General features: G+C 42.7%; 1 protein-coding gene and 1 non-coding gene across 5 annotated transcripts in view; one reads left to right on the forward strand and one right to left on the reverse strand.

The window, feature by feature from the left end:
• Positions 1-26023, forward strand: part of MTMR7 (myotubularin related protein 7) — a 130910-nt gene that overhangs the window by 19734 nt on the left and 85153 nt on the right. For all 4 annotated transcript variants that reach the window (XM_042241247.2, XM_060407051.1, XM_042241246.2 and 1 more), the window contains exons 2-3: positions 20932-21054; positions 23278-23440. In XM_042241247.2, coding sequence (XP_042097181.1) covers positions 20932-21054; positions 23278-23440 — 286 coding nt within the window. The remainder of the gene's footprint in view (positions 1-20931; positions 21055-23277; positions 23441-26023) is intronic.
• Positions 9838-9909, reverse strand: TRNAE-UUC (transfer RNA glutamic acid (anticodon UUC)). Its single transcript has one exon. It is a non-coding gene; the product is annotated as a tRNA-Glu (tRNA).

The raw sequence follows: 26023 nt of genomic DNA on the forward strand, positions 1-26023 counted from the left end.
AGTAAACCATCAAACTTTCTTCCAATGTGACCATACCATTTTGCATTTCTATCAGGAATGAATGAGAGTTCCAGTTGCTTCACATCCTTGTCAACATTTGATGTTGTCAGTATTTGTATTCTAATCAGCATGCAGTGGTAGCTCATTGTTGTTTTAATTTGCATTTCCCTGATGATGTATGATGTAGGGTGTATGCTTATTTGTCATCTTTATGTTTTTGGTGAGGTGTCTGTTAAGGTCTTTGGCTCATTTTTTAATCAGGTGTTTTTTATCAGAAGTGTCTTTTGGAAATATTTTCTCCCAATCTGTGGCTTGACTTTTCAGTTTTGTTTTTTGGCAGTGTCTTTTTTTTAAAATTTTAATTGGAGGCTAATTACTTTACAATATTGTGGTTTTTCCCATACATTCACTTGAATCAGCCATGGGTGTTCCCCATCCTGACCCTCCCTCCTACTACCTCCTTCCCCATCCCATCCCTCAGGGTCTTTTACAAAGCAGAAGTTTTCAATTTTAATTAGCTCTCACTTATCAATTCTTTCTTTTGTAGATCATGCCTTTGCTGTTGTATTTAAAAAGCACTGTATTTAAAAACCATCAAGATTTTCTTCTGTGTTATATTCTAGCCAGTTGTTCATTTTTAATTGTGTCATCTATATTTGTATTGTTGAGTTGTAAGTCTCTGTATATTCTGGATACCAGATCTTTATCAGATATATGACTTGGAGATATTTTCTTCCATTTTGTGGGTCATTTTTTTCACTTTCCTATTATTGTCCTTCAGTTCAGTTCAGTCGCTCAGTCGTGTCCAACTCTTTGCGACCCCATGAATCGCAGCATGTCAGGCCTCCCTGTCCATCACCATCTCCCGGAGTTCACTCAGACTCACGTCCATCGAGTCCGTGATGCCATCCAGCCATCTTATCCTTGGTCGTCCCCTTCTTCTCCTGCCTCCAATCCCTCCCAGCATTAAAGTCTTTTCCAATGAGTCAACTCTTCACATCAGGTGGCCAAAGTACTGGAGTTTCAGCTTTAGCATCATTCCTTCCAAAGAAATCCCAGGGTTGATCTCCTTCAGAATGGACTGGTTGGATCTCCTTGCAGTCCAAGGGTTAGGGGCACAAAAGTTTTTGATTTTGATAAAGTCCAATTTCCCTACTTTTTCTTTGTTTGCTCGTGTTATATGCCATATCTAAGAAACCATTGCCTACTCCAGGGTCATAAAGGTTTACACTGTGTAGTTCTTTGATCCATTTTGAGTTAATTTTTGTATATGATATGAGACAGAGGTCTACATTCACTTTTTTGCATATGGGATTCCAGTTGTTCCAGCATCCTTCACTGACTTTCCTTATTCCCTTTGTCTGCACAACCATGTGAAAAATTATTTCCCTATAGATGATCAGACCACAGATGCTTGGGTTTCTTACTGGACTCTTGGTTCTGTTCCTTTGATCTCTGTCCTTCACTAGTACCACACAGTCTTGATTACTATAGCAATGTATATGATCTTGACTGAGTCACTTGAGGTCTCCCAAAGCCTTGATTTTTCCATCTGTAACTCATTAGGACATTAAACAAGAGGATACATTGAAACACTTAACGTGCCGTGTAGTAAATATTTTCTGTTTTTATTGTATTTATTATCATCATCATTGGGAAAGGAGGTGGTCACAGGTTTGTATGGTGGAAGAACTTTGACAAAATTTGAGAATAAAAATTTTTTTCTTAATCCAAACATTTCATTTGACTTACACATTCACTTCATTTCCTCACTGTACGATGTGGTTGAGTACTTTTTCCTCTGAAGGCACTCAGCAAAGAGTCCCTTCCCGCCACCCAACTGTAGTTCATATCCATATTGGAGAGCATATTTTTCTTTTATAAAAACATTAATTTCATCAAACACATGGATTTGGGGGAAAGTGTCGAGTTTTGCTCAGGAAGCCCCCGCTGTGGCTTCTGTTCCCTGGAGAAGAAGCCTCCATGACATCATCGAGAACTTCTGAGAGAGAGTTCCCTTTGGAGTGGATGTGTGAGGAGGAAACTGAGAAATACACTGACTTTTCTTTTTTTTAGTGGGTGAAAATAACATGGTTACATTGACGCCTGCATTAAAGCTTTCAGAAGCTTCATGTCTTACAGTGAACACATTATACACCTTGAAATATTTGAACGCTTATGAGAAATGATCAAGACGTGAACACATAGCCTCCTACGTTTGTCCATTGGACATTCATTTATTTATTCATGGATTTCAGCATTTGTCACTTGACCTCACAGTATTGACTGATTTGCCTTTAGTTATCACCTCTGTCACATCTCCACAGGTAAACAGTGTCTGAAGTGCTTGTTTTCACAGAACCTGTTTACGTATATTTTCTCATCCTTATTTAAAGGTTATTTTTATTGGTTTTTCCATGGTGAATGGGACACACTGTGAAGTATGCATGAAAGTAAACTTCTTGACCGAACATCCAGGATTTCGTGACTCTGTCCCGTGTGATGGTTCTGTTTCATATTCTTCTATTGCACTCAGAGGGAGGCCAAGAAACTCATTTTGTACCATACTTCTTAGGCCAGGAACAGTCAAAACTATTTTTTTCTAGTGGCCTTTCCCCTAGTGGACAGCGAATTGAAGCCTTTGGGAGTTAAAGTTACTTCCCAGGACACAAGTCCAACCCTTCCTCCCACAGCCATTTAAAATAGGTTAAAAATAACCCCCACTTAACGTTTTGTGGCAGGCTATGACAGCTTTATAAAAATTGTATGTTTACTTTTCTCCTCTTTTTCATGTATTAAAACACTGCTTATCACAGATTCCCGGAGAAAGAAATTTATTGCCAAGCTCTGAAAGAAAGCCTTGTTCCTCAGGGCATGTAGCAAAGCACAGATGATTTTGAACGTTTGGGACATCGTTGACTTCCACATGGGAGTGAGCCGTTCAGCCTGTGGGAGTAGTGGTGGCTTATCAAAGGGATTCTACCTTCTTGAGCTGAGCGAGTCAGTTCAAGTACTCTATTCATGACTTTATTCTTCACTTGGACCTTCAACAGCTATTCATTGAGTGCTCTCTGTAGGTCAGGTGCTGTTTTAGGCCTTGGGGATCCATCTGGTGGTGAATAAGACAAGCTCCCTAGTTGTGTGGTACTTATGCTGTAGGGAAGGCATAGGCAAACAAACAAAAAAATATATCGCAATATATATATATATATAAAATCACTGTAAGCCAAGACCTTGGAAAATCTTCCACTTTTAGATTTATTTGCCAAATCTTGGTTGCCTTTCTTCTCTTGTAAACCTTCCAGTTGCTTCTCACCCACCTCCCCATGCAAACCAATGTCCTAGGATCTCCCTGGAACACCTGACAGACGACTGGGTATTTGTGTACATTGTAAATTGATCACAATAAGTCTAGCTAACATCTGTCTTTAAACACGAGCTAGTGCTCCCTGGTTGTCTAGTGGTTAGGGTTCAGTGCTCTTATATTTATGCTAGTATTTTATTAAAATAAAAGTATTTCACAAGAAAATAGAAATACGGCTTCCAATAAAAATATTATACCTGGGCTTAGTACCAAGTTCACAGATTTTAGTTTTGCAAGGAAAATCAGGCTTTAAAAAGTGAAGCAACATTGTAACCAAAACTTTAATCCCAAGGATTCTCAGAAAACACTACAAATGATTGCATGAAAACTAGTTTGCCAGAAACTGGGAGGACATGGTGTGTTGAATAGTCTCAACTTTTCAAATAATTTCATGAAGAGCTATGTAATTACATACGTGCTTATGCTCACTTGTGTCTGTCAGTTTGCAACCCCATGGATAACCTGCCGTCTGTCCATGGAATTTTCCAGCAAGAATACCTGTGAGAAAACGAGTGAGTTGCCAGTTTCCATTCCAGGAGATCTTCTTGACCCAGGGATTGAACCTGTATCTTCTGCATTGCAGGCTGATTCTTTACCACTGAGCCATCTGGGAAGCCTGTAACTACATATAGCAATTGCATAAAGAGCTTATGACCTAAAGCAAAGTGACCTAAAGTTTCTTGAACCTGTCAGATTCTATATCACCTGGGTAACGTCTTTCCAGTGTGAAGACTAGTTGGATTAAAAAAAAAAAACTTAATCAAGTAGTAGGGCGCAGCTTTTATTTTTACCTGGTGACTTGTGTTCACAGCAGCTTTTAAAAACTGATTGTTTAACCACAGCTGCATCCTATACCCCAGCTACGGGGAAGAAAGTCAAAAGTCTTAGTTCCATGGCATTTAGTTTTAGTCTTCACTTTTGCAGAGAGAGCTCTTTTGTTATTTTTTCATTTGTCCTTATTCCTTATTCCTTGTACTTGCAACATCTTCCAGCATTGAGAATTCCTTACCTCCTTGACTGAAGATTCAGATTCAGTAATAGAGCATTCTTGGTTAATCATATCTGATTCTACCTCTAAGCCCTCACATACTGTTCATACTGTTCATGGGGTTCTCAAGGCAAGAATACTGAAGTGGTTTGCCATTCCCTTCTCCAGTGGACCACATTCTTTCAGACCTCTCCACCATGACCCGCCCGTCTTGGGTGGCCCCACACAGCATGGCTTAGTTTCATTGAGTTAGACAAGGCTGTGGTCCTAGTGTGATTAGATTGACTAGTTTTCTGTGATTATGGTTTCAGTGTGTCTGCCCTCTGATGCCCTCTTGCAACACCTACCATCTTACTTGGTTTTCTCTTACCTTGGACGTGTGGTATCTCTTCACGGCTGCCCCAGCAAAGCACAGCCACTGCTCCTTACCTTGGACAAGGGGTGTCTCCTCACGGCTGCCCCTCCTGACCTTGAATGTGGAGTAGCTCCTCTTGACCCTCCTGTGCCCACACAGCCACTGCTCCTTGGATGAGGGGTTGCTCCTCTCGGCCACCGCCCCGACCTTGGGCATGGGATAGCTCCTCTTGGCCACCTCCCCTGACGTTGGGCATGGGGTAGCTCTTCTCGGCCACTGCCGAGAAAAGGCAAAATGATAGGATATTGAAAGAGGAACTCCCCGGGTCGTTAGGTGCCCAATATGCTACTGGAGATCAGTGGAGAAATAACTCCAGAAAGAATGAAGGGATGGAGCCAAAGCAAAAACAATACCCACTTGTGGATGTGACTGGTGATAGAAGCAAGGTCCAATGCTGTAAAGAGCAATATTGCATAGGAACCTCGAATGTTAGGTCCATGAATTAAGGCAAATGGGAAGTGGTCAAACAGGAGATGGCAAGAGTGAACGTCAACATTCTAGGAATCAGGGAACTAAAATGGACTGGAATGGGTGACTTTAACTCAGATGACCATTATATCTACTACTGCAGGCAGGAGTCCCTTAGAAGAAATGGAGTGGCCATCATGGTCAACAAAAGAATCTGAAATGCAGTACTTGGATGCAATCTCAAAAATGACAGAATGACCTCTGTTCATTTCCAAGGCAAACCATTCAATATCACAGTAATCCAAGCCTATGCCCCAACCAGTAACGCTGAAGAAGCTGAAGTTGAACAGTTCTATGAAGACTTACAAGATCTTTTAGAACTAACATCCAAAAAAGATGTCCTTTTCATTATAGGGGACTGGAATGCAAAAGTAGGAAGTCAAGAAACACCTGGGCTAACAGGCAAATTTGGCCTTGGAATACAGAATGAAGCAGGGCAAAGGCTATTAGAGTTTTGTCAAGAGAACGCACTGGTCATAGCAAACACCCTCTTCCAACAACACAAGAGAAGACTCTGCACATGGACATCAGATGGTCAACACTGAAATCAGACTGATTATATTCTTTGCAGCCAAAGATGGAGAAGCTCTATACAGTCAACAAAAACAAGACCATGAGCTGACTGTGGCTCAGATCATGAACTCCTTATTGCCAAATTCAGACTTAAATTGAAGAAAGTAGGGAAAACCACTAGACCATTCAGGTATGACCTAAATCAAATCCCTTATGATTATACAGTGGAAGTGAGAAATAGATTTAAGGGACTAGATCTGATAGACAGAGTGCCTGATGAACTATGGACTGAGGTTTGTGACATTGTACAGGAGACAGGGATCAAGACCATCCCCATGGAAAAGAAATGCAAAAAAGCAAAATGGCTGTCTGAGGAGGCCTTACAAATAGCTGTTAAAGGAAGAGAAGTGAAAAGCAAAGGAGAAAAGGAAAGATATAAGCATCTGAATGCAGAGTTCCAAAGAATAGCAAGGAGAGATAAGAAAGCCTTCCTCAGCAATCAATGCAAAGAAAGAGAGAAAAACAACAGATTGGGAAAGACTAGAGATCTCTTCAAGAAAATTAGAGATATCAAGGGAACATTTCATGCAAAGATGGGCTCGATAAAGGACAGAAATGGTATGGACCTAACAGAAGCAGAAGATATTAAGAGGTGGCAAGAATACACAGAAGAACTGTACAAAAATGATCTTCACGACCAAGATAATCACAATGGTGTGATCACTCACCTAGAGCCAGACATCCTGGGATGTGAAGTCAAATGGGCCTTAGAAAGCCTCACTACAAACAAAGCTAGTGGAGGTGATGGAATTCCAGTTGAGCTATTTCAAATCCTGAAAGATGATGCTGTGAAAGTGCTGTATTCAATATGCCAGCAAATTTGGAAAACTCAGCAGTGGCCACAGGACTGGAAAAGGTCAGTTTTCATTCCAATCCCAAAGAAAGGCAATGCCAAAGAATGCTCAAACTCCCGCACAATTGCACTCATCTCACGTGCTAGTAAAGTAATGCTCAAAATTCTCCAAGCTAGGCTTTAGCAATATGTGAATCGTGAACTTCCAGAAGTTCAAGCTGGTTTTAGAAAAGGCAGAGGAACCAGAGATCAAATTGCCAACATCCACTGGATCATGGAAAAAGCAAGAGAGTTCCAGGAAAACATCTATTTCTGCTTTCTTGACTATGCCAAAGCCTTTGACTGTGTGGACCACAATCAACTGTGGAAAATTCTGAAAGAGATGGGAATACAGACCACCTGACCTGCCTCTTGAGAAACAAGTATGCAGGTCAGGAAGCAACAGTGAGAACTGGACATGGAACAACAGACTGGTTCCAAATAGGAAAAGGAGTACGTCAAGGCTGTATATTATCACCCTGCTTATTTAACTTATATGCAGAGTATATCATAAGAAACGCTGGGCTGGAAGAAGCACAAGCTGGAATCAGAATTGCTAGGAGAAATATCAATAACCTCATATATGCAGATAATACCACCCTTATGGCAGAAAGTGAAGAGGAACTAAAAATCCTCTTGATGAAAGTGAAAGAGGAGAGTGAAAAAGTTGGCTTAAAGCTCAGCATTCACAAAATTAAGATCATGGCATCTGGTCTCATCACTTCATGGCAGATAGATGGGGAAACAGTGTCAGACTTTATTTTTGGGGGCTCCAAAATCACTGCAGATGGTGATTGCAGCCATGAAATTAAAAGACGCTTACTCCTTGGAAGGAAAGTTATGACCACCTAGATAGCATATTGAAAAGCAGAGACATTACTTTGCCAACAAAGGTCTGTCTAGTCAAGGCTATGGTTTTTCCTGTGGTTATGTATGGATGTGAGAGTTGGACTGTGAAGAAAGCTGAGCACTGAAGAACTGATGTGGTGTTGGAGAAGACTCTTGAGAGTCCTTTGGACTGCAAGGAGATCCAACCAGTTCTTTCTGAAGGAGATCAGTCCTGGGTGTTCATTGGAAGGACTGATGCTGAAGCTGAAACTCTAGTACTTAGGCCACCTCATGTGAAGAGTTGACTCATTGGGAAAGACCTTGATGCTGGGAGGGATTGGGGGCAGAAAGAGAAGGGGACAACAGAGGATGAGATGGCTGGATGGCATCATCGACTCGATGGACATGAGTTTGAGTAGACTCCGGGAGTTGGTGATGGACAGGGAGGCCTGGCGTGCTGCAATTCATGTGGTCACAAAACGTCAGACATGACTGAGCAACTGAACTGAACTGAAGCCCTCACATAACTTTGTCTTTACCATAGTGCTGTTATTTTTCATTCACTAGACAAAAACTTTATCATGTGCGTGTGCTAAGCATTAGGGCACAAAGATGAAAAAAAAAATACTGCCCATTATTAAGGGACCTCGTGTTGAAGGCTGCCGTGTTGCTCTGATATCACCGAGACGGTGCATCGTTTCGGGAAGTCAGGGAGCCAGGGACTGTATCTTTGTCCTTTCCACATTTCTAGTGCGGGTGTGGGTCTGCATGGTTCATGGTGTTGCAGGGAAGGTTGGAAATAAAAGAACCTCTTTGAGGACACACATTCTTGGAAACAGAGTTGGTCAGTGATAATAGCATGTAATAAACCAGTGTAGAATAAATGCGAAATAAATATTTAATAGTAAAACCAGCAGTGTCCCAGCAGTTTGAAGGAAAGTGGGTGATCTCTGTGATCTGGAATGGCCAAGGACAGGCAGGATTCAGGAGGCGGGGCACGGGTGCAGGCTGGAGGGGACAGACTGTGCTGGGTGTGTGGTGTCCTCAAGCTCTCGGGGATCTCAGAGCTCCCTGTCACAGGGAAGTTGTGTAGCCTTGGAAGAGGTCTTCACATCTTTGTGTCTGCACGACATCCTGCTGTATGCTCCTTTCCCAGAACGCAAATGAGGGGCTCCCAAGGGCTGACCCGTAAGACGAGAAGGGGGAAAATATGGTGCCGATTATGGAGTCTGTCCCTGGGGGCGCGGAGCCAAGGGGTGAGGCATGGGAACGTGTAAATGAGCTGGAACCTGGCCTTGCCCGGCCGACCAAGGGCTCTCCGGCTTGGTCCTCTGGCGCCGAATCCTGCCAGGAGATGGTGGGAGGGGCCGGGGTGTATACGACTTGGTTCCCTCTGTGCCCGGCTGTCTCTACTCTTTGGACCAGCAGTAAGTTCCATTTGGCTCAACTTGCCCTTGGAAAAATGTTTTCCCATAGTTCTCAAAGAACTGTATAAGTAGACGGTTTAGACCTTTGCTAGCACCGCCTTTGTCAAAAACACATCAACTTCAGGAGCATTTTGGAAATGTTTTTTAGAGGAAAATCATGAAGAGAAGCCTTTGCTTTTTATTGCTTCCTGACTAGGTCTTATTCTCCCAAATACTATCTTAGTTTTCAAAATCACTAATGTGTTAAGGCCAGCTATCTTCAATAGGTTACTCCATGGGCTTATTCTTTGAGTCACAGAGGGCCCAGCATCTGTTCTTCATTTATTTTCCTCTTAACTCTTCTTTCTTCCTCTTTTATTTCTTATTTAGGTTTGTTGAAAATGGTATTTTTGGTTGAGGTTATTTTAAGGTGGTGTTGAAATAAATCCCGAGTCTGTCCTCTTGTTCAACAGTGCGTGTTCTTTTAAGCCTACACATCCAGGGTCATCCTACCAAAATAAATTATATGGGCCCTGTGCAGATCTCTCAAGTGCCTGGCTTTATTTATGAGTTTGGCTGCTGGCATAGCATTTATAGTTTCTCTTGAGCAAAAAATGGGCTCGCTTTTCTTTTCTCTGTCTTTTCCAAGAATTGCTAGCAGTCTCATTTCTTAAGTAGCTATGGGTCTGTGTCACTAACTATTTTAGTTTTATTATCTCCCCTCAGGGAATTTTTAAAATGTAGTTGCATGTCCATCAAATCAACTGTTGCAACAATTGTATAGGTAGATGGAACTCAACATCCTGCCCATTTATAGGCATTCAGGGCTATCTGAAATTGCCGAGATACTTCCTTTACCTTGACCTACCTAAGCTGGATGAAAACACTTTTCTTTTTTAATTAAAAATTTTAAAATGAAAAATAAAAAAAGTAAGCTGTGCCCCATGGTGTGCAGGATCTCAGTCCCCTGACTAGGGATTGAACCTAGGCCATGGCAGTGAAAGCACCACGTCCTAACCCCTAGACCATCAGAGGAGTTCCCCAAACATCCTCTTTTATATAGGAAAGTTGACCGGCTTTTTTTCATTTAATAGTAAATTTTGCACAACTTATGTCTTTTCAGAGTATAGCCTTATTTATTGGAATTATCTGATGATTTGTAGGTGGCTTGAAAAATCTGTAGAAGTGTGTGTGTCAAGTACCCTATTTCTTATGTGAATAAAGGTCTTACATTTTTCCAGCAAACTGAGGAAATCTGTGAATTCTTCATTTTGAAAGTTGACACACCAAACATCCTTCTAACATGCATATGATTTGGGATCTTTATTTTCAGTGTCCTCTTTTGCAGCTAGCATAACAGAATATTCTGGATAAACCTATTCATTCTGGATAAACCATTCATTTGAAAATGAGATCAAGATTACTGGGATGAACTTCTCTACCCATATCTACCCGTGGGTCTATCTAAAGTCCTTGAATTATGAGTCTGTTTGAAATTGGGTTTTAGTCTTTCCAAATCCAAACCCTCCTGCTTCAGTTAACCTGCCTGAAACTGGCTCTGTCCAGGGAGACATTGGTGCTCGAGGAGGTAAGATTGAAGAGGCGGGAGATGCTGGTGGAGGTAGAAGCATGGGGGGTTTTGTTCCCATGCGTGGATTCTGGTAGCTCAGGATCTCTTTGGAGAATAATTGGCGGCACCTGTTATACGATACTGAAAGTGGTTTGGGGCATTAAAAAAGGAGCCTGATGAAAAGATAAGGTGGGGCCAGTCTGTGGAAGGCCCTGATCAGTAGCACTGGGAACCAGGGAAGCTTTAAATAGGGAGTGATGCACAGAGGTGTGAGGAAAGATGACAGGCTGGGAGAGAGTGTGTGGCAGCCGTGCTACAGGCTCTGGCTGTTCCCCGTGCATTCTCCCAGGCTCACTGAGGGCCCGGCCAGCTCTGCAGACCATCCCTGTGTTCTTCTGTGGCTCAAGCCCAGCCACTCACCTGTCATTCCTGTGACCACTCTGGCTGGCTTAAGGAGAAGCCTGGAGACTTGGGCTGTGGGGAAAGTGTGCAGTGAGGTTGGGCTTCTGAGCCCTGAGCCAGCAGAGAGGGAGGGGGCCCTGCTGAGAGATGTGGGGTGGGGGATGCTGGGGGCTCTGAAGCCCTGGCCAGCCTGATGGGTATGGATAAGTGCTTCCTTAAAAAATCCCTTTTGACTGAAGCCATATGAAGTTGAGATTTCTGTCTCTTGCTCTGTAGAAAGTCCTAGCGGACAGAGGTGGAGTCAGATAATCTGTGGGCAGTGTTGCTAATTAGGAGCCTCTGGATAACTCAGTCTGGGTCCTTGGCACAGACTAGATACTCAACAAATTAATAACATGAATTATTAAATTAATGAAATTAACAGGGCTTCAACTGATGGGTGGCAGCCCAGTTTCAGGGATTTTTAACAAAGGCCTTACCTTGGATTTTATCTTGACTGTATTGACGTTTTAGCAAATAATTTGGCTTCATAGCAGGATACATTTTTGAGAGACTTAATTTTTCAGACAGCCTGAAAATAAGATTATTTTCATGCATTCTGAATATGTGTCTCCCTCCAGCATCTCTCTCAGTGTTATGTCAAGGATATTTTATAAGTTTTATGAAGGGCAGAATGTCTAAGTATTTCTTCTGGTTACATGCCATGTATTTTCTTGGATTGGGCTTTGTGATTTTTGCCTTTCCCTCAGTTCTTCTCCAATATCTGACCTCTGAATAAAATGGTCCTGGGAAAAGACTTTCATTGGTTTTATAGTTTTAAACAGATTAAATCTGCCTTTTGGGAGAAGGTTTGGTGTTTCTGATTTTTCTACCAAACGACTGGATTAGAAAACGCCTGAAGCTTAGTGACTACCCCCTTTTATGTGTTCAAGCAACTTTATATAACTTAGGAGAAATGTGTATCTCTTAATTTTTTCAATTAAAACTTTTTTTTTTGCGAGCAAGTTTATTATGCCACACTTTACCATGTAATTTTTCCAGTTTTATTGAGATATAATTGACACAGAACATTGTATTAGTTTAAGGTCTGTAGTATAATGATTTGATAGAGGTATAGGCTTCCCAGGTGGCTCAGTGGTAAAGAACCTGCCTGCCAATGCAGGAGATGCAAGAGATGTGAATTTGATCCCTGGGTTGCAAAGATCCTTTGCAGAAGGAAATAACCCACTCCAATGTTCTTGCCTGGAAAATTCCATGGACAGAGGAGCCTGACTGGCTACAGTCCATGGGGTTGCAGAGTCCGACACGACCAAGCACACACACACACACACACACATATATTACAGAATGATTACCATAGTGTTCGTTAACATTCATCATTTCAAAAGAGTTAACAATTTATTTCTTGTGATGAGAACTTTTAAAATCTGCTCTCTTAGCAACTTTCAAATATACAATACAGTATCAAAAGTACTTCTTTTTAAATGAGAGAAATCAAATGCTTCCCCCCCATTGTAAGAGATTATAACAATTCCAAATAGTCTGCAGACTTGTGTATTTCTTTTTCTTTGTCTATGTCAAAATTTTTTGCAGCTACCACTGAGTAGCCCATCTTTCTTGCAAACTCTGTTATCATTGCTGTTAAAAGGGAGAATGGAGTCACAGACATGAGGTGAGCATTCAGTGGGAACAAGAATGAAATCTCTGAAGTCTCTGTTATGGATTTGTCAGTAGTTACTGTTCATTCCTAACTATAGAGACGGATGCTTCGTCTCTTTCTCTCCCATGCATGCAGTTCCTCACTGGTGGAATCATTCATTGTCCAGGAGCTCTGGGATAAGGTTTTAAACCATCCTACTTAGCACCACAAGGACACCTACCATAAATGAAACCTTTCTAGAGTTAACACGTGGTTGGTGAGCAGAAGTGCAGCTTGATTTCTGATGCGGTTCTCCTGCCTTTGCAGGAGGTCATGGCACCTTCTGACATGAAACACGCCAGTGCACCTGTCACAACTCCGGCTGGCTGGTCCTGGGACCCCCTGGGAACCAGGCTCTCCAGGCTGCCTCGGAACCAGGTGGGATGCATCCCTCCAGGCCAGTGAAATGGACAGACGGGGGGTTAACATGGCCATTGTAATGTGAAGCTCTACACTGAGTGATCAGTGCTTTAGCTTTGGCCAGAACTTTTCACTTGTTCACTGTGTCAGCTCTCTCATTGCAATTTTAGGGCAAATGGAGGCTGGGCCATTGAGCCATTAATTTACAATGTTAGGCCTGGACTGAAGCGGTAAAGTGTGGGAGAGACCTAGGGGAACGGATGTGGGAGTCAGACACTTCTGGTCTGAAATCTGTCTCTCTCGCTTTCTAGCTGCGAGGCCTTGGGCAGTGGATTTACAGGCTACACTAGTACCATCTGTTCAATGGGATCGCCACTTCTCCCTTTCAGCCAGGGCTAGAAACACTGTGTGAACAACACTTAGTACATACCTGACACTCAGCAGCTGTTCACAAAACGGTTGTCAGTGCTTCTGTTCTTATTCTCCTTTCTTCTTCTGCCCCTGCTGCTCAAGGGAGAGGTCGAGAGGGAGCTTCCTCAATTGTGCTTCCTTCTTGACCTTCAGCATTTCTGGAAACTTAGTCCTCGATCATCCAGTTGTGAGTCTCGGCAGTTTGTGAGTGAGGGGTAGTATCTGCTTGAAGCCAGAATAGCCTCCGCACCCAAGACTGTGAATGCCCAGGGCAGGCTCCATCCTTGGGGGCTTCTGTCCCAGCCATGGGACCCTTGCCACCCTCTCCTAATTCCGGTGTAAAAGACCATACAGTGGGATGGGGCACTGCAGTGGCTATGGGGCACTTTATTTTAAATTTTTAAAAAGTTTTAATTGGAGGATAATTGCTTTACAATGTTGTGTTGGTTTCTGCTGTACAACAGCATGAATCAGCTATATGGATACATGTATCCCCTCCCTCTGGAGCCTCCCTCCTGTATCCCCCACCCCCAATCACTCCTCTAGGTCATCAGAGCACCGAGCTGAGCTCCCTATGTGATACAGCAGCTTCCTGCTAGCTGTCTGCTTGACACATGGCAGGGTATCTGCATTAGTGCTGCCCTCTCAATTTGCCCCACCCTCTCCTTCCACCACGGGGCACTTTAAACAGCACATTTTTATGTCACGTTTGCCCACATTTTGTGGCTCATATGACATGTTGTGTTCCCAAAGAAGAGCATTTTAGAAAAAATGGATTCTGTGTGCCCGTCTAGGTTCTCATCATTGCAAAGGTCTTGAGTTTGGTTTCTGCATAAGCACTGAGCCATGTCCTGGCCAGTAGAGTGGGAAGTTGATGGATGGGTTTTAAGAAGACAGGTTGGTCTCTGTGCCATGTAAGTTCGAGTATCACCATGAAAGATTGTTTTAAAAAAAAATTGGATGGCTAGATAGATTGCAAAATATCATGTTGGCATTCTAATGTAAACATACATTTTACATAATTGTTTCATTTTTATCTGAAAGAATTTTATGAGCAATAAGATGATGTATCATACTTAAAAAAAAAGATTTATTTGTTCAAGAAAGGCAACGAGGAGACTTTCTTTTAAACACTGTAGTAAGAGACTTTATGAATTCAAACAACACTTTATTATCAAAGGTAGAAGTCACCCTTACCAAGTACTCGGGGGTCTCAGGCAACTATGTCCAGACTCCAAAGACTTTAGGAGGAAAGAGGAAAAGATATCAGGTTGGATGGGAGCCTGGAGACGGAGAAGAGCCAGGTGTGGCCAGTGGCCCCACCCCTGGACTAGTGGGGAGGATGCTCGTCTCTCTCCTCTGGGCCCCAAACACTTGGCTTCAGTGCAGCCTCTTGTCCAGTTTCAGAGGCTATCGTAGCACCTCTCATGGCTGAGGCTGGTGTTTCCCTTCCTGGGGAAACCTCAAGAGTTTTGTTGAGGTTGAGAACCACAGTCCTGAGGGGCTGAATTTCTTGAGATGTAATATTGAGTCATTATCGTGTGAATCCAACCATCTCATCCTCTGCCGTCCCCTTCTCCTCCTGCCCTCAATTTTTCCCAGCATCAGGTTCTCTTCCAATGAGTCGGTTCTTGGTTGGATGGCATCACCGACTCCATGGACATGAATTTAAGCCACCTGCAGGAGATGGTGAAGGACAGGGAAGCCTGGCGTGCTGCACATGGGGTCACAAAGAGTCGGACACGACTGAGCGACTGAACAGCCACAACCTCATGTGTGTTTTCTAGCATCTCTCTGCAGCACCTCAGACAGAGAGAGCAGTCCGAGTGGGGAAAGGCATTAAACAGCCGTAGGTCCTTTGCAGGAGTCAGAACCCAGAGGGAGTCGCTCAGCCGCCTGAGCCCAGCGGATCCCTTTCAGAACCAAAACCAGAGCCCAGGCCTCCACGACTTCCAAATACTTCACTTTCCACGTTGCCGGAGTTAGAAAATGTCATGATACCAAATTTAGCACGACAAAGTATTTCTCTAGTTGCTTTTCTTAGATTAGAACATAAACTTGTCTTCGGTTTTGGCTGCTGCAGACACGTTGGTTTCTCCCTGGTCGGCAGCGTCTGGATCTCTTCCCTCCAGTGACTGGCAGAGGCCCTCAGTCTGCTTTATACGGTATTGAGCACTGGGCCTTTGGCCCAAGCCAGACCTGTGGCTGGTGCCTTTCATTTTCCTTGGTTTCAACAAAAGGTAACCCTGCTCTGCCCTTCAGACTCCCCGCCTCCAGGGCAGCTTTTCTTTCCCAGATAGAGATGATTCTAGAACCTCAAAACGACCTGCAGGTTAGAAAGTAAGGACTTCTGTTTAGATTGAAATTAGAAGGTGGTATGATGGAGCATGGTTGAGGAGAGGCTCTGTCTGCCCGTGATTGATGGGAAGGACCAGCGATGCCATGGTGGGACCTGGTGTTCTCACTGAGGCTTTTCAGCCTTCACCTAGAAAAGCTGATGAAACCTTTCTCCACCCCCCACTCCCGTCTAAATCCAGCAGGGCAGGGATGGGAATGAAAAAGCTGTTAAACTGGGGCACAGCCTTTTCCACTGAGGCTGTAAGATTCTTCAGCACAAAGACTCCATCCTATTCAGTCTCTGTTGTTCTTTCCAGAACCTAACACCATCCCACACAAAGGCATTCTGTTGAGTGGAATCAGATGTTTGCTGTTCTTTCTTTTGGTCGTGAGAATCCTAAACATCTGCCTATGCCAACATTTGGGTTCCCATATCCCATTTTCAGGCTGTCTTTGGGTTTATCTCGAAGAGGATGAGGTGGTTGCATGACATCACTGACTCAGTGGACATGCATTTGAGCAAACTCCAGGAGCCAGGGAAGAACAGAGAAGCCTAGCGTACTGCAGTCCATGGAATCCCAAAGAGTCGGACATGACTTGGCGACTGAAGAACCACCACCACAAAGGAGAATGTTCTGATGGTGGTTTGTGAATATAGCTTTGCAGTGTAATTTTGTCTTAAGGTGTTCTATTTTCAAATACCAATTTCAAGCAGAAAGTTACTTAAGATAATTGTTAGCCGATTATCCTAAACATATTAATATTGAGTGGTCAGGCTCCCCTCTCTGGCTACTGCCCACACTTCCACAAAGAGTTGAGTCTCCACTTTCTCAGCTTTGGTGCCTTCACTCCTGCAGCCGTTGAGTGATGGCTTCTGATCCCAGGGCTCCCAACCACCCCTCCTGCATCTTCTGCGTCGCTGAATCCACTGGGCAGTTTCCAGTTCTGGCTTTACTTGATCTGGCGGCAGCATTCCGCATACACACTCTCTCTCATACAAACCACTCCCTCCGCACACTCTCCCCCAGTAGTGTGCCCTCTGATTTTCCTCCTCACTGGCCATTCCTCCCCGCTTTGCTTCTCCAATTCCTCCTCTTCCATCAGACCTTTCACTCTTGCATGTCCTCACATCTTTCCGCTTCTCACTCTACATGCTCTCCTGAGGTAACCTTTCAGTCCTGTGGTTTCAAATATCATTTGTACGCCGGTGACGGAAAACTAAACTGCATTTCAGCAAATCTAAGCCACACGTGATGTGAGATGCACCAAGATTTTATGTAAAGGAAAAAAAAAATGCTGCCAATGAAATGCCACAGTGTCTTACCATGTTAATCTTAAGATGCATTCCGCTTTCAGAAATGTCAGAATGTGAAAAATGTACACCCAATAGTTAATGATATAATGGGATATATCACATGGATATACTGATATAACGTGATATTACATAATGATATAATATCTTTTGTGTAGATGAACTGCCATTTGCAGAGCACAGATCCCTAATGTGTCTTGAGCATGGTGTTTCTAGGAACATGCAAATGAATTGCAATAACTTTGTCTTAAGGAAAATTGGTAGTTTCTTAAAGGTCATCATTTCTCCAAGTATGAAAGAGGCCTTTTTACCATACAGTTTATTTATATGCATAGATGAGGTAGACTTGAGTTAGCTGAGCAGTGAGGCAGAGTTATGGAGCCACTGGGTCTTCATGACGGCGTCAGCACAATTGAGGTGTATTTCACTTGGTCTAGAATTGACCGACTCTAGCATCACGGTCAAGAACGTCCTGGCTGTCTTAGTGTAAACCATGCAGGATCCCTGAGCATGCTGTCCGTCTTCACAGAATTTCTCAGGCAATGGAATTTTAATTTTTATTACTCATTTCTTCTTATTACATCATTGGGAAATCATGCTGATGGTGTTTCCCTCATCTCTTTTTTATTTTCCTCCCCCTACTTCAGAATTACTTTTGACAGCTGTGAGACCTGTGAGAACGATGGCTATATCTTGAAATGTAATTTTCCTGCAGCAGCATCCAAAATTAACAAAAAGACATGGAAAAATCTCATTAAGTGTTCTAATCTACCACCATCTGTGAACCTTGTTCTGTTCCACTGAGAGGTTTCTAAAAATAATTTAAGTGGTATATCTTTACTTCTATAGGGAGAATAATTCATACTAGATGCTTTGACTTTAAAATATTATCTTATGGTCAGTATGGTTACCCTAATAAAGTTTTGTTTCATGGGTTCTAAGTGCAGAGAAAATTATTTATGTTCCATTTTTTGATATTGTTAATTGGTATAATACCCTCTGATTTGTTGTTTGTTTTAGTCGCTCAGTCCAGTCTGACTCTTCTGAGACCCCATGGACTGCAGCCCACTAGGCTCCTCTGTCCATGAGATTTCCCAGGCAAGAATACTGGTGTGGGTTGCCATTTCCTTCGTGGATCTTCCTAATCCAGGAATCAAACCCATGTCTCCTGCATTGGCAGGTGGATTCTTTACCTCTGATCCACCAGGAAAACTCATATCACCCTGGACCTCTGGTTAGTTTAGCTAGGCACATTTCAGTGTGCAACTGAGGTTTTTTTCCCCCATAGAAATGTCTTGCTTTATCTTCTTGCTCTTCTCCTCCCACTGCCTCTCCCATGATATCTTTCTCATAGGCAGTTCAAAGTAGAATATTTAAGGACAGAAGTTTAAATACCATAATCAAATCACATGGGAAATGAAAAATATTCTCTTTAAAAACTATTGGGTCAGAGAAGAGATAAAGACTGTAGTTGTAAACTACCTAGAAAATAAGAATGATAATATTACAAACAAAACTCATAAGATGCTTGCCAAAGATTTGCTTGAAGGAAAATGATTGGACTTGAGTCTTGTTATTAACCAAAAAGAATGAAAATTAATGAGCTTATCAAACCTGAGGATTTAAAAATGAACAAAGGAAAACCACATAATATACTCAAAAAAAGCATGCTAAACCATTTATTAACCAACACAAGCATAAATGAATGATTGGAAAAGAGAAAAATTAATTTCATAAATCCAAGACCTGTTACTTGGAAGAGAAACCTCTGCGTATCTAATTATATCTAATTATAAACATGTAAGAACCTAGTTTACAATATTAGGAATGAGAGAAAGGTTGAGGAGAGAGGGATTTGCCCACAGACAAGAATGAAAAGATTATAAGAAATTGAAAATTAGCAGTAAGAAGATAATTTGAAAAAAATGAATGTCAAAATGAGATTTAGGAAAAAAAATTATATATATATATATATAGAAAACATTGAATGCATCTATAACTGAACAGAAAATTGGAAGAATTATTAAAGAATTGTTTATGTATAAAGAAGTGCCTGTATTTGTCTCGAATACTAAATAATTTGTATGTTGAGAGCTTCCTAATTAATGTAATCATAACTGATTTCACCTGATAAAAGTGGCACAAATAGGCTAATGTAGGCCAATATTTCTTAAAAGCATAGATGCAGAAAAACCAAAAAGGAAAACAAAAGGAAAACAATTATAGAAGATAAAATACAAGGAATATTAAAACATTAATACATGGATTCCAAGTTGGCCATATACCAAGAATCCAAGACTTAAGGGTTAAGAAAATCCATTACTATTATTGATAGCATCAGACCAAACAAAGCAAATATTCCTCCAAGGCATTGATGTTCATTTCTAATTTTCAAAAATCAGCACTCATTAGACTAGGAACAGGTCATTTCCATGATGTGCTATTTTTTAAAAAAATCAACATCAAATTCAATGGTGAAATATAGGAAGCGTTTTCATTAAAAACAGGTGTGCACATGAGCAGACGTTAGCATCTTTAACCACTAGGGAAATGCAAGTAAAAAATCACAAAATACCATCTCATACCTACTCAGATGGCTATGATCAAAAAAAGATTATAACAAGTGTTGGCAAAGACACGGAGAAGTCAGAACCCTCATGGAGTGGTGTTGGGAGTGTAAAATGGTACAGCTACTTTGGATTTGGAAAATAGTCTGGGAATTCTGCAAAAGTTAAATAAAGAGTTACCATATGACCTGGCACAGTTCCATTCCTAGGTATATATACACCCAAGAGAAATGAAAACTTGTCCTCATAAAAACTTGTATGAGAAAAAAAACTTGTATAAGAATGTTCATAGCAGCATTATTAATAATAACCAAAAAGTAGAAACAACCCTAATGTCCATCAGCTGACAGATAAATAAAATGTGGTATATACATGTAATGGGACGTGTTTGGGGCAGTAAAGATAAATGAAGTACTGACATATTCTACAAATGGATAAACTTTGATTCAGACGTGGATTGAAAACATGATGCTAAGTGAAATGAACCAGTCACAGAGTACAACGTACTGATTTGAGAGATGAGGACTGAGCCAGTGTCTGTTGTAGATGGTTCATTCTTGGCAGTAGTAAGTAGCATTGCTAAGCCCCGCCGTCATTGCTGGAATGTTCTACGGGTGTTTGAGGTGGCTGCCTTATTGGGGTTGTCGTCATGTGGGTTTTCATTTGCCCTGTAAACACTCTGTCATTTCCTTTACGTTTCGTATTGGAATGATCCTGCTGCATGTATTCTTGAAATTACTCTATATTTCAGAGGTGTATACTTGGTAAAAATTGTTTGCAGAAGTCTTACCTGACAGTTTGAATTGTAGTTCAGGGGTGAGAATTCTATTTAGTAGAAAAATTTTATTATAAATATCAGCATCTTCATTTGGCAGATTTTCTTGGGGAGCATACAGAACATTCTTGTGATACTTTTTGCTCCTGTATGTATGTTTGTATTCCTGCTAGTTTATATGGGAGCAGACAACCTTGGGGCCACTTCTGCAACTGAGAAATGCATAGGAAAATACACTGTTTTCTTTTTAATAGAATGCAATTCATATATAGTTAACATGTAAATAAAGAACTTTCATGTGTTTACTTCCTGCCTTAAGTTAGAATTATATAATTAAAGTAAAAACATTGACCTCTTTAAAACTCAGAGTATTCTTAAAAAATAGGGTGTGTGAATCTTTTGTGGCATGTTTAAGGTTGCATTTAAGGAATTGGTGAATTTGTATCTTTTGATATACAGACCTTTGTGAGATCTAATTAGCTTAAGGGGGCAAGTTTTTGTCTTTTGTTTTTGGAAAGATCTTGTTCAAAATCATATTTGGATTAAGCACGAGAGTACCTGCTGACTCTTGTTTGTGACTAGCTCTTTTGCTTTACGATAACCCTGTCAAACTGATTTCCCTAGGTTGAAAACGTCCGCTTGGTGGATCGAATATCTTCTAAAAAAGCAGCCCTTGGGACTTTGTATTTGACCGCCACTCACGTCATATTTGTGGAAACGGCACCTGATACAAGGAAAGAAACATGGGTACGCGGTCCTTAATTTTGGCTTTTTGTGTTTTCCACTGTTTGAAGTAACACGTTTTGACTGTTTTGTCTGTTCTCAAGGTGAGGAGGGTGGGACTTGGGGGGGTTGGGTGTTCAGAGCACTCTTTTCGGAATGTGAGCACTACCTTTTTTTGTAAAGGGTCATGTCCACTTGATCTGTTTACTCACTTTAAATACTGATGATTTGGACATCATCAGAGAGAGACAGAGGAATAGCCAGAGGTCTAAGTGCTTCGTGTCACAGCTGACAAGTAGAGATTCAATAATGTTACTGTACCAGATACAGTGTTTACACAGTGATTTGCAATCCGCTTTGTTCGTAGCATCCTGTGGTGCAGGCCGTTTAGTCATTATGTTGTCTACAGTTTTCTCATAATTTAAAAAAGAAAAAGTCTAGGGAAGAGTCCTATTATCAGGTATGTCTGCTACATAACAATGAGACCATTAGAAGGTCCTTATTTTAAGAGAGCTGCCCAACCATGGCATTAGGACCAGAACCGGAATCTGTGGATTGTAGATTCTGCCTTTTCTGTAGACTTGATCTTTGCAGCAGAAGGTGGCCCGCCCTACTTAGTGGAGAGGAATTTAAAGAATGAAGTGTTGCCACTGAGGACTGAGCAGAGACCCTCCTGAAAGCCAGAGCACTTCAGCATGGTTTCCTTTCAAATAAATCTCCTCTGCAGCCTGCCTGACCACCAACAGCTTAGAAAACAACCATCTCAAGTTGCTGTTGAACTCGAGCATTCCATGTGGAATTAAGGAGCATGGTGGCACCTCCCAGCGGAACCGTCTCTAACTTTTGTTGATTGCAAGGTTTATTTTACTAACTTCTCATGACCTTATTTAATTTTAGCTACCCAGTGCATTTCAAGCTTTGACGACCCAAATGTTCCCTTACCTGGAGCTGTGCAGAATTCTAGGCTGAAGGGTTTGCTTCGTATAATGAGCTTGACTATCAGAAAGCTTGGCACTGAAAAATAAAATGATGAATTCAGACAGCTGGTTCTTACCCCCAAACATACCAGTTCTTGTCAACTGAGTGCAAGCCAGCTGAAGGTCAAGGGTGTTTCTTGTCTCTATGTGTGGCTCAGAGATTGTTACCAAATCGCAAGGCTTTGTGCCCAATGCACAGTGAGGCCCATCAATACTAAAACACTAGCTTTTGGAACAGAGAAAGGTTTATTACAGGTTTATACAAGCAGACGGGTGGCTCATGCCCTAAGAACCCCAAAGTTACTGAAAGCTTTCAGCAAGCCCCTTTAAAAGCAAAAGGTGAGGTTGGGCGTGGTTAGTTGTTGCAGACTTCTTGGGGTCAGATCCCTTGCTCTTGAGGTCAGGTCATGGTCAGGTAACCATGTTCCTATAAATCTCTACCAAACGAATGTTATTCTCCGTCCTGACAAGAAAGGGCAAGGTCCCAGGGCACAACTCTCACCCTCCAAGGCCTCATTCCTGGCTAAGAGAAGGCCAGAGCTCAGCTGGCAGCTCTGTCAGGGCCAGGTTCCCACACCCTGCCCAGCTGTCATGCCTAAGGGAGCCAGGCACCTAATCCAGTTGCCCCTCGGTCTCCTCCAGGTGCCCAAATGGAGGGGCGGGGGGGGGGGGGGGGGGGAGGGGGAGACCAGGTCTCACAGACTGTGACCCAGACAGACGGCCACTGCTAGCGGGTCACAGAGACAGGGATGGGGGAGAGGTTCGCCACTCCTCAAGGCCTGGGCCATGGCTAGTGGAGTGCTTTAGTCAGAGCTCTGGAGCCCCGCAGGACGTCAGCCCCAGTCTGTTCCCCGGGCCCCCTGGCTCACCCACTGGCTCAAGGCTGGGTGAGCTGGAGGGCCTCCAGGAGAAGGCCTGACCCTGCCTCTTACCTCACTCTCCACCTGACGACCACCTCACTACCAACCCTTGAGCAGAATCCCTTCCCCAATGGTCCCTCATTGTCAGTTACCAGTGGGCAGTGCCCTCTGCAGCACTGACCAATGGCTGAGCAGGACAACTTACAACCGACCAATGGCTGAGCCAGACCTGTTGCCTAGTAACAGGGTGAAGGAATAATGAGGCCCAGCAATGGCTGCCTGCTAAGAGCTGTGCTCTCACCCTGCTCTGTGACAAGACCTGTTGCTTTCTGTCCTATGTACCTGTTATCTGTGCTTAGTTTACCCACATTAACTTTTTTTTTTTTTTCCACATTAACTTTTGGTGGTAGATTCTCCACAGTCAGATCGCCACCATCGAGAAACAGGCAACGACGGCTACTGGGTGCCCTCTGCTGATTCGCTGCAAGAACTTTCAGCTCTTACAGCTCATCATCCCGCAGGAAAGGGACTGCCATGATGTGTACATCTCTCTTATCCGCCTCGCGAGGCCAGGTAGGGCAGAGCGGCCTGGCATTCAGCGTGGACTCACGCTTAAGAAAGTCACAGATCGTGTTGAAGAAATGTGGATAATGCTTCTTAATTATAGTGCTTTAGAGATTATACATTAGCCCAGCCTTCAGATGGGGGCTTCCCTGGTGGCTCAGATTGTAAAGAATCCGCCTGCCAATGCAGGAGGTGTGAGTTCGATCCCTGGGTCAGGAAGATGTCCTGGAGAAGGAAATGGCAACCCACTCTAGTATTCTTGCTTGGGAAGTCCCATAGACAGAGGACCCTGGCGGGCGACAGTCCATGGGGTCGCAAAAGAGTTGGACACGACTGAACAACTAATCAACAACAAGCCTTCAGATGAGGCCAAGAAATCTGACTGATTTAGTTTCTGTCTTTTGGGGCCTCTGTCTGAGTTAATTACTGTATGAGCCTCTTTCATTATTCATAGTATTTATCTTGGAGGGAGGTTACAGTTGTGCTTTACTTTTGGGATGAAATCATCCCAAAGTGTGGTAAGCCACCTTGATTGAAGCCTCGGACAAAACCCACAAGTTGTTTTGTGTTGAAAACATATCAAATGGTCTAGTGCAGTTTTACCTATGTGGGGGCTTTTAAGTTTTGCTTTCTGTTGCTTTTTGATCCTAATATGTATGTTCCAAGGTTGGCATCAGTGACTGTTCAAGGTATGTATATGTTGATTCTCTGACAGAAAACCTTCTTATGTTTTGTAGGAAGAATGGCTGATTTGAAAAATGTATGCTTTTAGTTACTGTCTGGTTGTGTATCCCTCACTTAGAGTTTTCAGACTTACAGCTTATTATGCTATAAATCTATGACATTTACAGCTTACTAAGCTATAAATTTAAGAAGCTCTACACAAGTGTTTCTTGTGTGTGTGGCTTGTGTGGACTGTGGGGTTCCTTTGCTAAGTGTCTTGGAAGTGTACAGTGAAAAGAGATCATTTGTATAAACAGTGACATCCACAGTAGTGTTCACCCAGAAGTCACTAATAAGGGAAATAGGACAGGTTCTTACAGTTACGTTGTTGTTGTTCAGTCACAAAGAGTTATGTCTGACTCTTTGCAACCCCAGAAGCTGCAGCTTGCCATGCTACCCTGTCCTTCACTATCTCCTGGAGTTTGCTCACATTCACGTCCATCGAGTCAGTGATGCCATCCAGCCATCTCACCCTCTGTCGCCCTCTTCTCCTCCTGCCCTCAGTCTTTCCCAGCATCAGGGCCTTTTCCAATGAATCAGTTCTTTGCATCAAGTGGTCCAAGTATTGGAGCTTTAGCATCAGTCCTTCCAGTGAATATTCAGTTGCTTTACTGAATAGATACTTTACTAAATGGTTTTTGGTTCAGGGCAAAATGTTTGATTGTAAACTCTTCAAAGCTTTTGGTTGGGTCCTCAAATTCTTATGATACGAACAGACCACATCATCTGTTGAGAGCCAGGAGCTGAAGTTTTGAGATGGGAGGGTTGCCAGGGAGCTGTCAGAATCTGATCACTTTGACTTGACTTAGCTTCCCTTTCAAGTCAGCCCACTGAGGCTTTTTTATCTCTGTGTGTTGAAAAGAACTGCAGAGTTAGCCAGAAATGCAGTTGAACTTTTTGGAGGGCGCACTATAATTGGAACAGAAGTTCTGGGAAGATGTACGTTAGGCTGCGTGTGGCAGGGAATGAGAGGGGAATTGTGCGCCAGCAGTTTCTGTGTCACTGATTAATGGATGTCCTGGATAATACATGTGTTCTGGCCGGATTAACGGGATTTAGGAATAGCCCAGGAACTGGGAAAGGCCTGAGTGGAAGAGTCCATCACAGTGGCGATGAGAGCCCTGGCCCCAGATAACAGCGAGCTCCCAGATTTACATTGTGAGGGTCCCCAGGGAGGAAACCTGCTGTGTTTCCCCTGCTTTTAAAAATATATACTTTTTCTTAAAGATGTGGTTTTGGGAGTTCGGTGTTAGCCAGAGACCAAAGAAGGAGACTATAGTAATTAATTGAATTAAAGCCATTAGCTTGGAAGATGTTTTTTTAAAGCCACTAGCATTGTGAAACATTGGAATTAGAATTGCCAGTTTATGTAAAACATGGTACTTAAATGAGTGTGGAAAGAGGAACTAGAACCCAGGCAGCTTCACAGTTTAATGCTAAAGGCAAGGCTAAAATTAGGACATATTACAGCCCAGTCTTGGAAGTAGGGTTTTGAATCTGGGTGGAGGTGGGGAAAAGTGGAAGGGTTTCCCCTGGACGTGGGGTGGCTTCTCAGGACATCCCAGGACCTTTCACAAATTACACCTTCTCTTTCCTTGAGGTATGTCAGAAGAGGGCTCTGGGTGTGTGTGGTAGGGGGGCGCGGGGATGGATGTGTGTGGGTGTGTGGATGTGAGTGTGTGAGTGTGTGTGAGTGTGTGGATGTGTGTGTTTGGTGGGGAAATGACTTTGAGTTCCAGCAGCGCAGTATTGATCTCTGGGGTTATTGTGGTTCATCAATACAAAGCTCGTATTTTCAGCTCTCCTTACGGATACAGCTAACTCCAAGGTCCTATAGAGGAGACTTTTTCTTTTTTAAACAAAAGATGA

The sequence above is a fragment of the Ovis aries genome, chromosome 26, assembly GCF_016772045.2.
Source record: "Ovis aries strain OAR_USU_Benz2616 breed Rambouillet chromosome 26, ARS-UI_Ramb_v3.0, whole genome shotgun sequence".
Classification (NCBI taxonomy): domain Eukaryota; kingdom Metazoa; phylum Chordata; class Mammalia; order Artiodactyla; family Bovidae; genus Ovis; species Ovis aries.